This window comes from Elephas maximus, chromosome 13 (genome assembly GCF_024166365.1).
Source record: "Elephas maximus indicus isolate mEleMax1 chromosome 13, mEleMax1 primary haplotype, whole genome shotgun sequence".
NCBI lineage: Eukaryota > Metazoa > Chordata > Mammalia > Proboscidea > Elephantidae > Elephas > Elephas maximus.
The window spans coordinates 68,393,553-68,407,087 of NC_064831.1; the positions used below are offsets into that span (position 1 = coordinate 68,393,553).

Consider the following 13,535-nt stretch of genomic DNA (forward strand, 5'->3'; position numbering starts at 1 on the left):
TCTCTGGCTGCTTTTGAGAACTTTTCGTTATCCCTGGTTTTCAGCAATTTGATTGTGTGGTGTCTTTGGTGTGATTTTCTTTATGTTTATCCTCCTTGAGGTTCATCGAGGTTCTTGAATTGGTGGGTTTATAGTTTTAATCAAATTTGGAAATTTCTCAGTCACTTCCTCAAACATTTTTTAAATAGTTTCCAAGACTCCAATTACATGTATGTTAGACTTCTTGATATTGTCACACAGGAAATTTTTTCCAGTTTTTTTTTTTTTCCCCCCTTCTTTCTCTCTGGACTTCTCTATGAGGTTTGTGTTTAAGCTTTTTCAGGGAGGGTCTTTAGATAGCTTTCTTAGTTCCCTAGTGCTGAAGTAACAAAATATTCCCCAAGTGGGTCGCTTTACAGAACAGAAATTCATTTTCTCACAGTTAAAGAGGCTAGAAGTTCAAATTCAGGATGTCAGCTCTAGAAGAAAGTTCTTCTTTCTTTCTCTCAACTTCTAGTAGCTACTGGCAATCTTTGGTTTTCCTGGACAGATGTATCTGTCTCTGCAGTCTGTTTTCTCCCTGTGTGTGTCTCTCTCTCTGTCTATTCTGCTCTTTTTAAGACATCATTCAGAAGTGATAATGTTTAGGATCCACCCTACTCTGGTATGACCTAGTTAACATAACAAAATAAAATCCCTTTTTCCAAAAAGGGTCATATTTACAGGTACAGGAGTCAGGATTTCAACATAACTTTTTGAGGGACACAGTTCAATCCAGAACAACAGCCTTTAGCCCCACTAGTAAGGCGTGACGTTTTTGGGATCTTTACTGAATGTCTCATGTATTTAATGAGGGGCCTCCATTCTGGCTGATGGAAACATAAACAATTCCTGGCCTTATATGACCTCTTGTTTATCTTATAGCCCCAGTAATTGTCCTTTATCCAGAAGGTTTTTTCCCACCAGATTTATAGAGTTTCACCTATAAATCTGCAGACTGGTATTGAGCCAAAGACTCAAGAGGGCCTGCCCCTAAACAGATTTCTGGAACTCTTTTTCTACATAGTTCTTTCTTCTCTGATATTCTGCTCCACATAGTCTAACCATTTCCACTTACCTGAACTCTGATCACTGTCTCCTCAACTCAGTGAAACAGCCAGGTTCTATATGAGATATCTTCTACTTCTGCCATAGTCTAGAAACTGCCTGCAGGCAGAAAGCTCAGGCAGCCAGAGGCTTGAATCACTTGTTTCCTGTCTCAGAGATCATAGTCTGTGCTGCCTATAGTCCAATGTCTGAAACCGGTTGTTTTACATGTTTTGTCCAGTTTTCTAGTATTTACAACAGGAGGATAGGTGTAACTTCCTTGTGACCAGAATCAGAAGTCTCACAAATACATACTTTTTAAAAGTAAAAAAAAAAAAATCATGAGTTCACAATTTTTCTGATTCAAGGTTATATTGTGGTGTTTTAACTTATTTTCTTTGCTTTTATCTTTGCATTCTTTTTGTCTTACCTTAAATCTTAGGTCCTAATAATATTTGTCTAATTATTTATTTTCTATAATTGTTGTTGTTAGGTGCCATTGAGTTGGTTCCAACTCATAGCGACCGTATGTACAACAGAACGAAACACTGCCTGGTCCTGTGCCATTCTCACAATCGTTGTTATGCTTGAGCCCATTATTGCAGCCACTGTGTCAATCTATCTCATACAGTGTCTTCCTCTTTTTCACTGACCCTCTACTTTACCAAGCATGATGTCCTTCTCCAGGGATTGATCCCTCCTGATAACACGTCCAAAGTATGTGAGATGTAATCTTACCATCCTTGTTTCTAAGGAGCATTCTCATTGTACTTCTTCCAAGACAGATTTATTCATTCTTTTGGCAGCCCATGGTATATTCAATATTCTTCACCAACACCATAATTCAAAGGCGTCAAACTTCTTCGGTCTTCTTTATTCATTGTCCAGCTTTCACATGCATGTGAGGCAACTGAAAACACCTTGGCTTGGGTCAGGTGCACCTTAGTCTTCAAGGTGACATCTTTGCTTTTTAACACTTTAACGAGGTCTTTTGCAGCAGATCTGTCCAATGCAATGCATCTTTTGATTTCTTGACTGCTGCTTCCATGGGTGTTGATTGTGGATCCAAGTCAAATGAAATCCTTGACAACTTCAACCTTTTCTCCATTTATCGTGATGTTGCTTATTGGTCCAGTTGTGAGGATTTTTGTTTTCTTTATGTTGAAATGTAATCCATACTGAAGGCTGTGGTCTTTGATCTTCATTAATAAGTGCTGCAAGTCCTCTTCACTTTTAGCAAGCAAGCTTGTGTCATCTGCATATCATAGGTTGTTAATGAGTTTTCCTCCAGTCCCGATGCCTTGTTCTTCTTCATATAGTCCAGCTTCTCGGATTATTTGCCCAGCATACAGATTGAGTAAGTACGGTGAAAGGATACAGCCCTGATGCACACCTTTCCTAACTTTAAACCATGCAGTATCCCTTTGTTCTGTTCAAATGACTGGATCCTAATATAATACATAATAGGATATATATAAATAATTTCAAAATAGTAGCATCAATACTATTACCAACAATAAGACTACTGAATAAAGCTTGGAATTTCTTTTTTATTATAAAATATATGCCACTAAGGGAGGAAAATCAAGACGTAGTGTTCTAAAATCCCTTGATGTAATTCTTTTGTGTGGTTATATCACCAACTTGGTACATAGGTTCATTTCTTTCAGTTTGTTTTCAATTTTTAGGGAACCATTTTCTTGCCCCTTCTCATATAATCTTATTTTTCAAATGATTAGAACACTTACCTGATTCTAAAGTCAAAACTATATAATAAAATACACTCAAAGGAGTTTTACTTCTCATTCCTTTCATCTTGCCCCATTCCCTTCTTCTGCCTATAATCAATTTGTTTAGTTTTTGCTTTAACCTTCCAGCATTCCTTTTTGTAAACAGAAGCTAATGCATGCATACATACATATTCATATATTCACATTCTATTCATTTCTTGCACAACGGTGGCATACTACATACATTTCTACACATTTCTTTTTTCACTTAATAATATATCTTAGAAACCACTCCATGTCAGTATGTAGACATTCCTATTCCCCTCTCCCCCTAACTTTCTTTTTCTACAGTTGCATAGTACTCCATTGCGTGGCTGTATCATAGTTCATTCAGCCAGGCTCCAGTTTGTTTGGAGGTTTTCCTTTAGTAGGGAGACATTCCCAGCCCCTAGCCTATCCCCACCTTTATTCCCCCAAAGTTCTCATGATGGAAGAACTATGGGAGAGGGTGCCAGTTCTGCTGAGGTCAAAGGTCGGAGATGGGGAGCCCAGAAGCCTTTGCCACAAAGTGCCTGCCAAGCAGGCTAACACCTGGAGATAGGGTCTTCTCAGGAAGTGACATTTTTCTTGTTGAAACCTCATTTGTGTTTTCTGTCAACACAGATCTGGAAACATTTGCCACACCTGAAGGCAGTAGTGATATATCAGGAACCTCTTCCAAAGAAGATGGCCAATGTGTACACGGTATGGGTAGTGGGGCATTGGGCATCAGCTGGGGCCTGGCTAGGTTCACCCAGTGACCTGGAATGCCCATTCTCCCCATCTGGCCACAGATGGAGGAATTCATGGAGCTGGGGAATGAGGTACCGGAGGAAGCCCTAGACACCATCATCAGTGCCCAGCAGCCCAACCAGTGTTGCGTACTGGTCTACACATCAGGCACCACTGGGAGCCCCAAGGGTGTGATGCTGAGTCAGGACAATGTAGGACAGATGTCCCACATGGGTGGGGTTGGGCTGTGGGTGGATCTGGGGCAATGGCCCTGCCCTGACAGTCCCTGGGAGGGCTCCTTTGGGCCCTTGGCTCAGAGTACTGGGATAAATAGGACAGTCTGCCAGTCTGTGGTCCAGACTGACCCTAGTTAGGGGAGGTGGAGGAAGGAGAGGCCTGTACCCAGGGTTTTCCAGGGCCTGTGGAGATGCCTGGGAGGTTGCCCACTCTGGAGGGGGTCCCTGAAGGAGTAGCCCCAAGCCCCGAGGGCGGCCACAGTTGTAATAAGCACTGCCAGGGCTGGCTTGTGGACATTTCTGGGGTACACCTGCCTATCCTCCAGATCACGTGGACAGCACGATATGGCAGCCAGGCCGGTGACATTCAGCCAGCAGAAACCCAACAGGAGGTAGTGGTCAGCTACCTACCCCTTAGCCACATTGCTGCCCAGATATATGACTTGTGGACGGGCATCCAGTGGGGGGCCCAGGTCTGCTTTGCTGAGCCTGATGCACTGAAGGTCAGTCTGCCTCTCTGCCCATGTGGGTGTCTGAGTAGGTGTGCAAGGGCATACCCAAGTGTGCACTCATGTTTGTGGGCCTTGTGTGTGCATTTGTGGGTGTGCTATTCCCTGTCCCCTTACCAGTCAGAATTCTTTCAGCAGCAATTAGCACAGCCTTATTCAAACAACCAAGAAGGGAAACTGATCACATGACATAAGGGAAAGTTCAATCGGAGTAGTTCAGTGAGTCCAGAATACCATCAAGCATGACCCATCCTCAGAGGTTGGTCACAAGATGGTCACAGACCCTCCCTGCACCCCAATCTCTTACAAACATATCTACTCTTTGGATCCTTTTTAACAGTGGAGAAAACTTTCCTGGAAGCCCCCAGCAGACTCCCTTGCAACTCATTGGTCCAAGCAGTGTCACATGCCCATTCCTAAACCAATCACTGCTTAGGGCTATGGAGAGTCTCCACCCCCTGGGCTGAGAAGGGACTGAGGTCCTTTTGAAGCATCTGACCACCCTGATACCTGAATGACAGCAAAGAAGGGTAAAGAGATGGCTGATAAGTGGGCAGCCAATAGTATGTGCCATAAGTTGGGTACAGGTATGTAGGTGCACCTGTATGAGCCTGTGTGTGCAGGCATGCCTGTGAGGTGTGTGCATGTCTTACTGGGGAGAGGCGTCTCCTGGACCCCAGCTGGCCCTGAACTGGTAGGCCTACCTTCTTGCTGGCTGTGAACAGGGGAGCCTGGTGAACACACTACGGGAGGTGGAGCCCACGTCCCACATGGGAGTCCCGCGGGTGTGGGAGAAGATCATGGAGCAAATCCAGGAGGTGGCGGCTCAGTCCAGCTTCATTCGGCGGAAGATGCTGCTGTGGGCCATGTCGGTGACCTTGGAGCAGAACCTCAGCTCCCCGGACAGGTACAGGGATCAGGGAGTGGGTGGACTGAGGAGGCAGCAGGGCTGGGTCATAACCTTAGTGTCCAGCCAGAGACCTGACAGGTCGGGTATGCCCCGGCCCATTGACCTGCCAGTTCTAGGGACCCCTGTGCAGAGGCCCTGTCAACGGCTGGGCCTGAGCCCCCATCCTTTTCCCAGGCCCCACTGGGGACAGTCACCCCATTTTTGGCTTCTGCCTGGGAGGAATGACTTATATCCTCTAAAAGAGTTCACCACTCTGGGAGCAGCTCCTGCCCCATCTCCTGACCTCAGTGGGTGACTACAGAAGTGGCCACAGTGGTGGGGGCCACCCTTCCCCAGACCATCCAAAGTGACCGCTAGGATCTTTCCCCTCACACCCTTTTGATTGCTTTTTCAATTCCTACAGCACTAGTCTACAGGAAGATCAATAGGGAAAATGTGGCTTGGTTTCAATTTAGAAATATTTTCCATTACCAGGATATCTTTGAAACTGTATCACATTTCATGAGACATGTATACAAGCATCTGCACACCTACAACTTCATTTGCACAGACAGAAAAATGAATATGCATGAACAAAACACTCATGCGCTTCAAATGGGATACACGTGTTTGTACATGTACGTCCGTGCATGTATACTTTCAGTGTCTGCACATGTGTATTGTTGTGTGTGCAAATTTGCATGCATCTGTGTTGTTACCTATACAGAGCTGAATCTGATTGTGTGCCTTCCTAGCTCAAAACACACTTGTACACAAGTGCAGGCATGCATACCTATATCTGCATTCATGCCGCAGGGCAAATATTGGGCAGGGCCAATATCTGAAATATTCAACAGTCGGAACAGACAATGGCAGTGGCAACACGTACCCACTGAATACTCGGCCTTTTAATGTGTGAGTATGTGTGTCTTTTCTTCTGTGGACCATTCTCCCTCTCCCGTCAGCGACTTAAAGCCCTTCATGACCAGGCTGGCAGATTACCTGGTGCTAGCCAAGGTCCGCCAGGCGCTGGGCTTTGCCAAGTGTCAGAAGAGCTTCTACGGAGCAGCCCCCATGACCGCAGAGACACAGCGCTTCTTCCTGGGCCTCAACATCCGCTTGTACGCGGGCTACGGGCTCAGTGAGACCTCAGGCCCCCACTTCATGTCCAGCCCCTACAACTACCGGCTCTACAGGTGAGGCTTGAGGCTGTGGCACATACGCTTGCCCACATATCCATGTGTCCTTGAGACGACCGTTGGCGCCCGGCCTGCTGGAGGCCCTGGGGACCCTTTCCTCTTTCCATGTTCATTGTGCCCCAGAGACCTAGCCACTGGTGCCGACATTGCCATCTTGGCCAAATCTCTTGCTTCTCTGAGCCTCAATTTTCTCCTCAGTCAAGCGGGGTGGGGTGGCAGTAGTCTCTACCACTGTATCACATAAATCTGTTAAAAACAGCCTAAACGCCCAGGCACCCCCCGCCATGGTTCCTGTGGTGGAGCAATTTCCCTTCGCCCCCTCTCTCCAATGGGGTGGAGTGTGTTAGAGGTGTCCCGGGATAGTTGATGGCCCAGGTTCCAGTTGGGGTGGGAATGGGGTGATAGGGGCAGTTGAAGGCTCATCTGTTGTGCTTATAAATACCTCCCCTCTCTGCCGGCCCATCACAGTGCTTGAAGCTCCACTATGAGCATCCCATTCATTCATTCATTCATCTCCCCAAAAAGCATTTATGAACCCCCACCTTTCAGCTCTAAGACCCCTATTAAAATAAAAAAGCCCCGAGAGGGGACACTTTATAGGCATCAGGGAAGGCTGAGAGGTTGCCCCCTGCCCCGGGGGAGCTCGCCCTGGACTGGGAGAAACCGACTCCCTCTGACCACGCGCCCCCGCTCGGTGGCCCCAGTTCTGGCAAGGTGGTGCCAGGCTGCCTGGTGAAGCTGGTGAATGAGGACGCGGAGGGCACCGGCGAGATCTGCCTGTGGGGCCGCACCATCTTCATGGGCTACCTGAACATGGAGGACAAGACGTGTGAGGCCATCGACGCCGATGGCTGGCTGCACACGGGCGACGCCGGCCGCCTCGACGACGATGGCTTCCTCTACATCACCGGGCGACTCAAAGGTGAGCGCACCCCGATGGCCTCCGGGGGTTCGAGGCCCGGGAGGAACAGTACTCCGGCCAATAAACCCGCTACTAAGTACCCTTTACCCGCTACCCTTACCCTTTCCAAGCACCTTTCCTGACACCATTTTATTCACTCTACGCACTGGTGGAGCAGTTATTCTTATTACCCCAATGCGTTGATGAGGACACCAGAGAGGCTAAGTAACTTGCCCAAGGTCACTCAGCTGGGATTCAAATCCCCTAGGAAAACAAGGTAAGTTTTTTCCAGAAGATTTGAAGGCCTAAATACTGTGTATGTATTTCTCTATGCAAACAGAGATATGATATGGAGCAGAACACAAACTGGATATTAAATTAAAAATAAAACATGAGACTTAAAAGAAATTTCCCCGCAGAGAACTTGGCTCCTCCCAAGAAGTTGGGGATTCTTCCCTGGAAAAGGTGCTTTGCTTACTTTGCCCGAGTGAGTGTAATATCCGCAGTAACCACGCGGGAATCCCATTCCACAGGAGAAAGTAAAGCTCGAGGAGCCAGTAAACGACTTCCAGGAAATCACCCACACAGGCGGGCGACGGAGCCGGGATTCGAACTAACGGCCAAGCTGGGGCAGAATCTCACAGTGTTTGGGATCTGGGACCCGAAGGGCAGTGAGCCCTGGCCCGTACTCTCGCGAGGCTCCGGGCGAGCGAGGTGGCCGGAACTGCGGGTCTGCTTGTGCATGCCGCGGGCGCCGCCTAGTGCTCTCCTAGGTAACGGCAGTCCTAGGGACCTTGGTGAGGAGGCCGTCTCTCTGAGGGCTCTCGCAGTGACTCGCCTCCTTGCACCAGAAGGGATAGTACTCTCCCCTCCCACCAAAAAAACAATTTTTTTCAGAGTTGGTCCTTCTTTTAAAAATAGTGTGGTGAGAGGTTTTGTTGTCCTTGTTGATTGCCCCCCGTTGGCTCCGACTTATGACGACCTTATATGTAATAAAAGGAAATGTTGCCAAGTCCTGCTCCATCTTCATGATCCTTGATACGTTTGAATGCACTGCTGTGGCTATTATGTCAATCCACCTAATTGAGGGTTTCCTTTGTTTTCGTAAACCCTCTACTTTACTAACCATGATGTCCTTTTCTAGCTATTGGTCTTTCCTGATGATGTGTCCAAAGTAAAAGTCTCTTCTAAGGCGCATCCTGGTTGTATTTAAGACTGATTTGTTTGTTTTTCTGGCAGTCCACAGTATATTCAGTATTCTTTGTCAGCACCACAGTTCAAACGCTTCAATTCTTCTGTCTTCCTTTTTCACTGTCCAGCTTTCATGTGCATATGAGGTAAGAGGTAGGGGTCCAGAGCATATGCATATACAACTGATCTAGTACCACCTCTTCAAAAGACCACCCTTTCCCCCACTGCAGTACCACCTTTGTAACAAGTCAAGTGGCTGTGTATGGCAGGTTTTTGGACTCTATTCTGTTTCATCGGTCTGTCTATCCTTGCACCAGTACCCTAGTGTCTTAATTCCTGTAGCTTCATGATAGGACTTGGTATCTGTTTGTGTAAGTCCTACAGTCTTGGACTTCATCTTCAAGAAAACCTGGGATATTTTTGACCGTTTGCATGCCATACGAATTTTAGAATCATGGAGTCAATTTCTTAAAAAAAAAAAAAAAAAAACTGTTCAGAATTTCTATTCCATTGAATCTATAGATTGATTCGATGAGAACATACATCTTTACAATATTGAGTCTGCCAGTCCATAAACCCATACCCATACCCCATTGCCACTGAAATCGATTCCAACTCATAGCGACCCTATAGGACAGAGTAGAACTGCCCCATAGAGTTTCCAAGGAGCAGCTGGTGGATTAAAACTGCCGACCTTTTGGTTAGCAGCCATAGTCTTAACCACTACTCCACCAGAGTTTCCAAATGTGGTATAGCCCTCCATTTATTTTTTTAATTTTTCTCAGTGATGTTTTGCGAATTGCAGTGTGAAGATTTTTGCACATCTTTCCTTAGACTTAGTCTTAACATTGTTTGATGCTATTGTAAATAGTGTAATTTAAAATTTTTTGTTTTCTATTTGTTGCTGGTATATAGGAATGTGATTGATTTTTTTTTATATGGATGGACATGGTATTCAGTGACCTTGCGGAATTCACATATTAATTCTACTAGTTTGTAACTTCTTTTAGATTTTCTAAGACATGATCATGTCATCTGCAAATAATGAGTTTTGTTTCTTCCTTTCTGCATTAGTTTCCTAGGTCTGCTGTAACAAATCACAAGTGGGGTAGCTTAACACAACCGAAATTTTTTCTTTCACAGTTCTGGAGGCTAGAAGTCTGAAATCAAGGTGTTGACAGGGCCGTGTTCCTTCTGAGGGCGTTAGGGAAGCCTCCCTCCTTGCCTTTTCCTAGCTTCAGGTGGTTTCTGGCAAACCCTTGGTGCTTCTTGGCTTGTAGTTGCATCACTCCAATTTCCGCCTCCATCTTACATGGCTATCTTCCCTTTGTGTGTCTGTCTTTGTGTGTATGTCTGTAAATCTCCTTCTCCTTATAAAGACACCAGTTATTGGATTTAGCCTACCAGTACGGGAAACTCTGGTGGCATAGTGGTTAAGTGCTATGACTGCTAACCAAAGGGGTGGCAGTTTGAATCTGCCAGGCATTCCTTGGAAACTCTGTGGGGCAGTTCTACTCTGTCCTATAGGGTCACTATGAGTCGGAATCGACTCGACGGCACTGGGTTTGGTTTTTTTTTTTTAATCCAGTATGACCTCATTATAACTTGATCACAGCTGCAAAGACCTGATTTCCAAATAAGGTCATATCAACAGATACCTGGGGTTACGACTTCAGCATATCGTTAAAAACCCACTGCCGTCGAGTCGATTCCAACTCATAGCGACCCTATAGGACAGAGTAGAACTGCCCCATAGAGTTTCCAAGGAGCACCTGGCGGATTCGAACTGCCAACCTTTTGGTTAGCAGCCGTGGCACTTAACCACTATGCCACCAGGGTTTCCCAGCATATCATTATGGGGACACAATTCAATCCACGTTTTCCAATCCTTATGAATTATCTTTTCTTGTCTTATTGCACTGGTTAGGCCCTCTAGAATAATGCTGAATGCAAGTGGTGAGAGTGGTCATCCTTGTTTTGTTCCTGATCTCAGGGGGAGAGCTTTCAATATTTTAACATTAAGTGTGTCTGCACTGGATTTTTTGTAGATATTCTTTATCAGATTAAGGAAATTCCTCTCTATACCTAGTTTGCTAAGAGTTTTTATCATGAATAGGTGTTGTTAAACTAGTAGTAAAAGATGCTAGTAAGGATGGGAGAGAGGTAAGAAAAAAGGGCAGGAATGAGGTAGTAATGATGAGTTCCACATGTGGGCAGCTGGATTATGTCTTTCCACATTTCCAGAATTTATCTTTCCTCTCCATCCCACTTCTGCTGCCCTAGATTAACCCTGATTGCCTGGACTTCTGTCATGGTTTCCCCTCTGGCCAGCTTGTCTCCTTAACCACCCTTCATCCCAGTCATCAGTTTGCTAAAACTTTGACCGCAAACCATTCCGTGGTTCCCACCTACTCATAGTCCTGTTCCTCACACGGCATTGGAGGCCTCTGTGATCAACCTTCCTTCCACTTCAGCCTTTCCTCATTGTATTACCTTTAGCTAAAGTCCTTTGTGCTTCTATGTATGTTGTACTCTCTGCCTGTCAAACCCCTATTCATGCTTAACATTCAGTTGGATCAGGGTATGCTCCTCTGTCCCACTGTCCAACCACACTGGGATCTCCCTGCAGCTGGAGACCGTCTTGTTCTATTCTGTACCTGATGTCCAGCACAGGACCCGCACACAGAATGTGATCAACTAATCTTTGCTGAATTAGAATTAGGGGAACAGGAGTGCAATCTAGCTACTGTCAGTCAAGGTGCATTTATTAAATACCTACTTATTACCATATAGTAAGTCATCATTCAGAAAACAGAAGGCCAATACACTGAGTGCCTAAAATGCTGGCCTTGCACACAGTAGACACTCAATGAATATTTGAATGAAAGACTGAACCAATGGATGAATAGGTGAGTGCTGTAAAAGCTTAGAGAAGGGACTGGTCAATAGACTGGAAGAGTAGAGAAGTCTTCCTGAAGGAGGCAACTGAGCTGCTCCTTGAAGAATGCAGTCTGGAGGACAGACAGAAAGAAGGGGAGAGGGCATTCCAGTGGGGTAGGCACAAGTGAGGTGAGAGGCAGAGTGGGCAAAAGCACAGGCTTTGGGACTGGACTGCTTGGATTACTTATTAGCACGTGGCCTTAGGCAAATTACTTAACCTCTCTGTGCCTCAGCTTCCTCATTTGTAAAATGATAAGTGTACTGCTTCTTCATAGGCTTATTGTGAGGATTCAATCAATCACTATATGTAAAGCACTAAGCCAGATGCCCGCACATGGTGAGCGCTATGTAAGTGATAGGAGTGTTTGGCATTAAGACAGTGGGGGAAATAATAATAGGTTATTCAGAGGGTGCGTAGGAGGTCCAACGAGGATCTCAGTCTGGCAGAAGGGAGCCAGGATGTCTGAACAGGCAGAGTCTCAGTTGATGAGCAGAGGAGTGGCACCCCTAGGGGATCATTTGTCCTCTGGGGACCACCACTATTGCCCAGCAGGCATGAGATGCTCCTGAGGGCCTGGCACTGCTTCTTGGCTCCTTGGCTTCTTGGCACTGCTTCTCGGCTTCTTGACCTCCTCCCTAGGTCCTGAAGCCCAAGTCTCCAATAATGCTTCTTGCTGCTCTGGCTTCCCCAGACTGTGGCTGAGGGTTGAGTCTTGGTTCAGTCAGGGCAACTGGACTAAAGCCTGTGCCGGGGCCCTGGCCTTTTCTCCCCAGAATTAATCATCACAGCTGGTGGGGAGAATGTGCCTCCTGTGCCCATCGAGGAGGCTGTGAAGACAGAGCTGCCCATCATCAGCAATGCCATGCTGATTGGGGACCGACGGAAGTTCCTGTCCATGCTGCTCACCTTGAAGGTGTGTCTGGGGGGTTCTGGCTCAGGAGGAGCAGCTGGTGGGTGGCCTGTGGGTTGGCCCAGGCAGAAGCCACGTTCAGCCCTGGCCACATCTGGATCCCAATCTGGAATAACTGCAAATAGTGCTGCCTGCCCTAGGGGAGCCATTGCACATGGAAATCCTTTCTGTCCTCAATGGCACAATTAATACACTACCGTGATGATCCTTCACACGTGACTAGTACGTTCCGGTTTACAAAGCGCTGCTGGCCTCATTCCCTTGGCAGATAGTCTCCCAGGGCAGTGCAGGGCAGGAGGTATTGTCCCTGTTTCACAAATGATGACTTCATTGGCTGAAATTTTCTAATTCTCTGACCATTGCTCCTTCCACACCACGGGGCTCAACAGTCAGGACAGCATCCTACTCATTCTAGAACCATCTCTTTCAAACAGAGTTCACAGACATCACCAGTAAGACCTCCTGGAAGACCAGGGCTTAGCTCTTCAGATTGAGGCTTGGTCCTGACTGATATCTGACTTTCCAGTGCACTCCAGATCCAGACACATCTGAGCCAACTGATAATCTGACCGAACAAGCTGTGGAGTTCTGCCAGGGGGTGGGCAGCAAAGCCACCACAGTATCCGAGATCGTGGGGAAGGATGAGGCCGTGTATCAGGCCATTGAAGAGGGGATCCAGAGGGTCAACCTAAATGCAGCTGCCCGACCCTACCATATCCAGAAGTGGGCCATTCTCGAAAGGGACTTCTCCATTTCAGGTGGAGAGCTGGGTAGGTATTTTCATTTTATCGAGGCCTAGGAGTGTCGGGGAGGTGCCGATTAAATGAGGCAGCCCTGGCAAGCAGGTCATTGTCAGCACTTTCGTGACACCCACTTCCTTCCTGAGGGAGGATATTGATTTCTCTGTGCAAGGGTTTGTTGTAGTGCAGAGCCTGTTGAATACATGAGATATGTGCTAGAACTTATTAATTAGGACAGACGACATTTAACTTTGCCTTGATCATGGGACTATTTCCCCAAGATCACAATGAGAACATGAAAGCCCTGCTACCATTTAGGCTGGAGTCACATGGCTGTAGGAATAAGACTGCTATGGCCTTCTGTAGTCAGCTCATTTGACAGTTTAGAAACATGAAGCTCCTTTGGACGATGGTACCTAGAACCAGAAGAGGCCTCTGGTTTAGCCTTAGCTG

General features: G+C 46.5%; 1 protein-coding gene across 3 annotated transcripts in view; it reads left to right on the forward strand.

The window, feature by feature from the left end:
• Window positions 1-13,535, forward strand: part of ACSBG1 (acyl-CoA synthetase bubblegum family member 1) — a 65,685-nt gene that overhangs the window by 49,218 nt on the left and 2,932 nt on the right. The window contains exons 6-13 of one of the 3 annotated variants that reach the window (XM_049852850.1): window positions 3,459-3,539; window positions 3,629-3,778; window positions 4,129-4,305; window positions 5,037-5,218; window positions 6,166-6,396; window positions 7,104-7,321; window positions 12,206-12,345; window positions 12,869-13,112. In XM_049852850.1, the coding sequence (XP_049708807.1) occupies window positions 3,459-3,539; window positions 3,629-3,778; window positions 4,129-4,305; window positions 5,037-5,218; window positions 6,166-6,396; window positions 7,104-7,321; window positions 12,206-12,345; window positions 12,869-13,112 (1,423 nt within the window). The remainder of the gene's footprint in view (window positions 1-3,458; window positions 3,540-3,628; window positions 3,779-4,128; window positions 4,306-5,036; window positions 5,219-6,165; window positions 6,397-7,103; window positions 7,322-12,205; window positions 12,346-12,868; window positions 13,113-13,535) is intronic. The other 2 variants (XM_049852851.1, XM_049852852.1) reach the window with 2 other exon arrangements.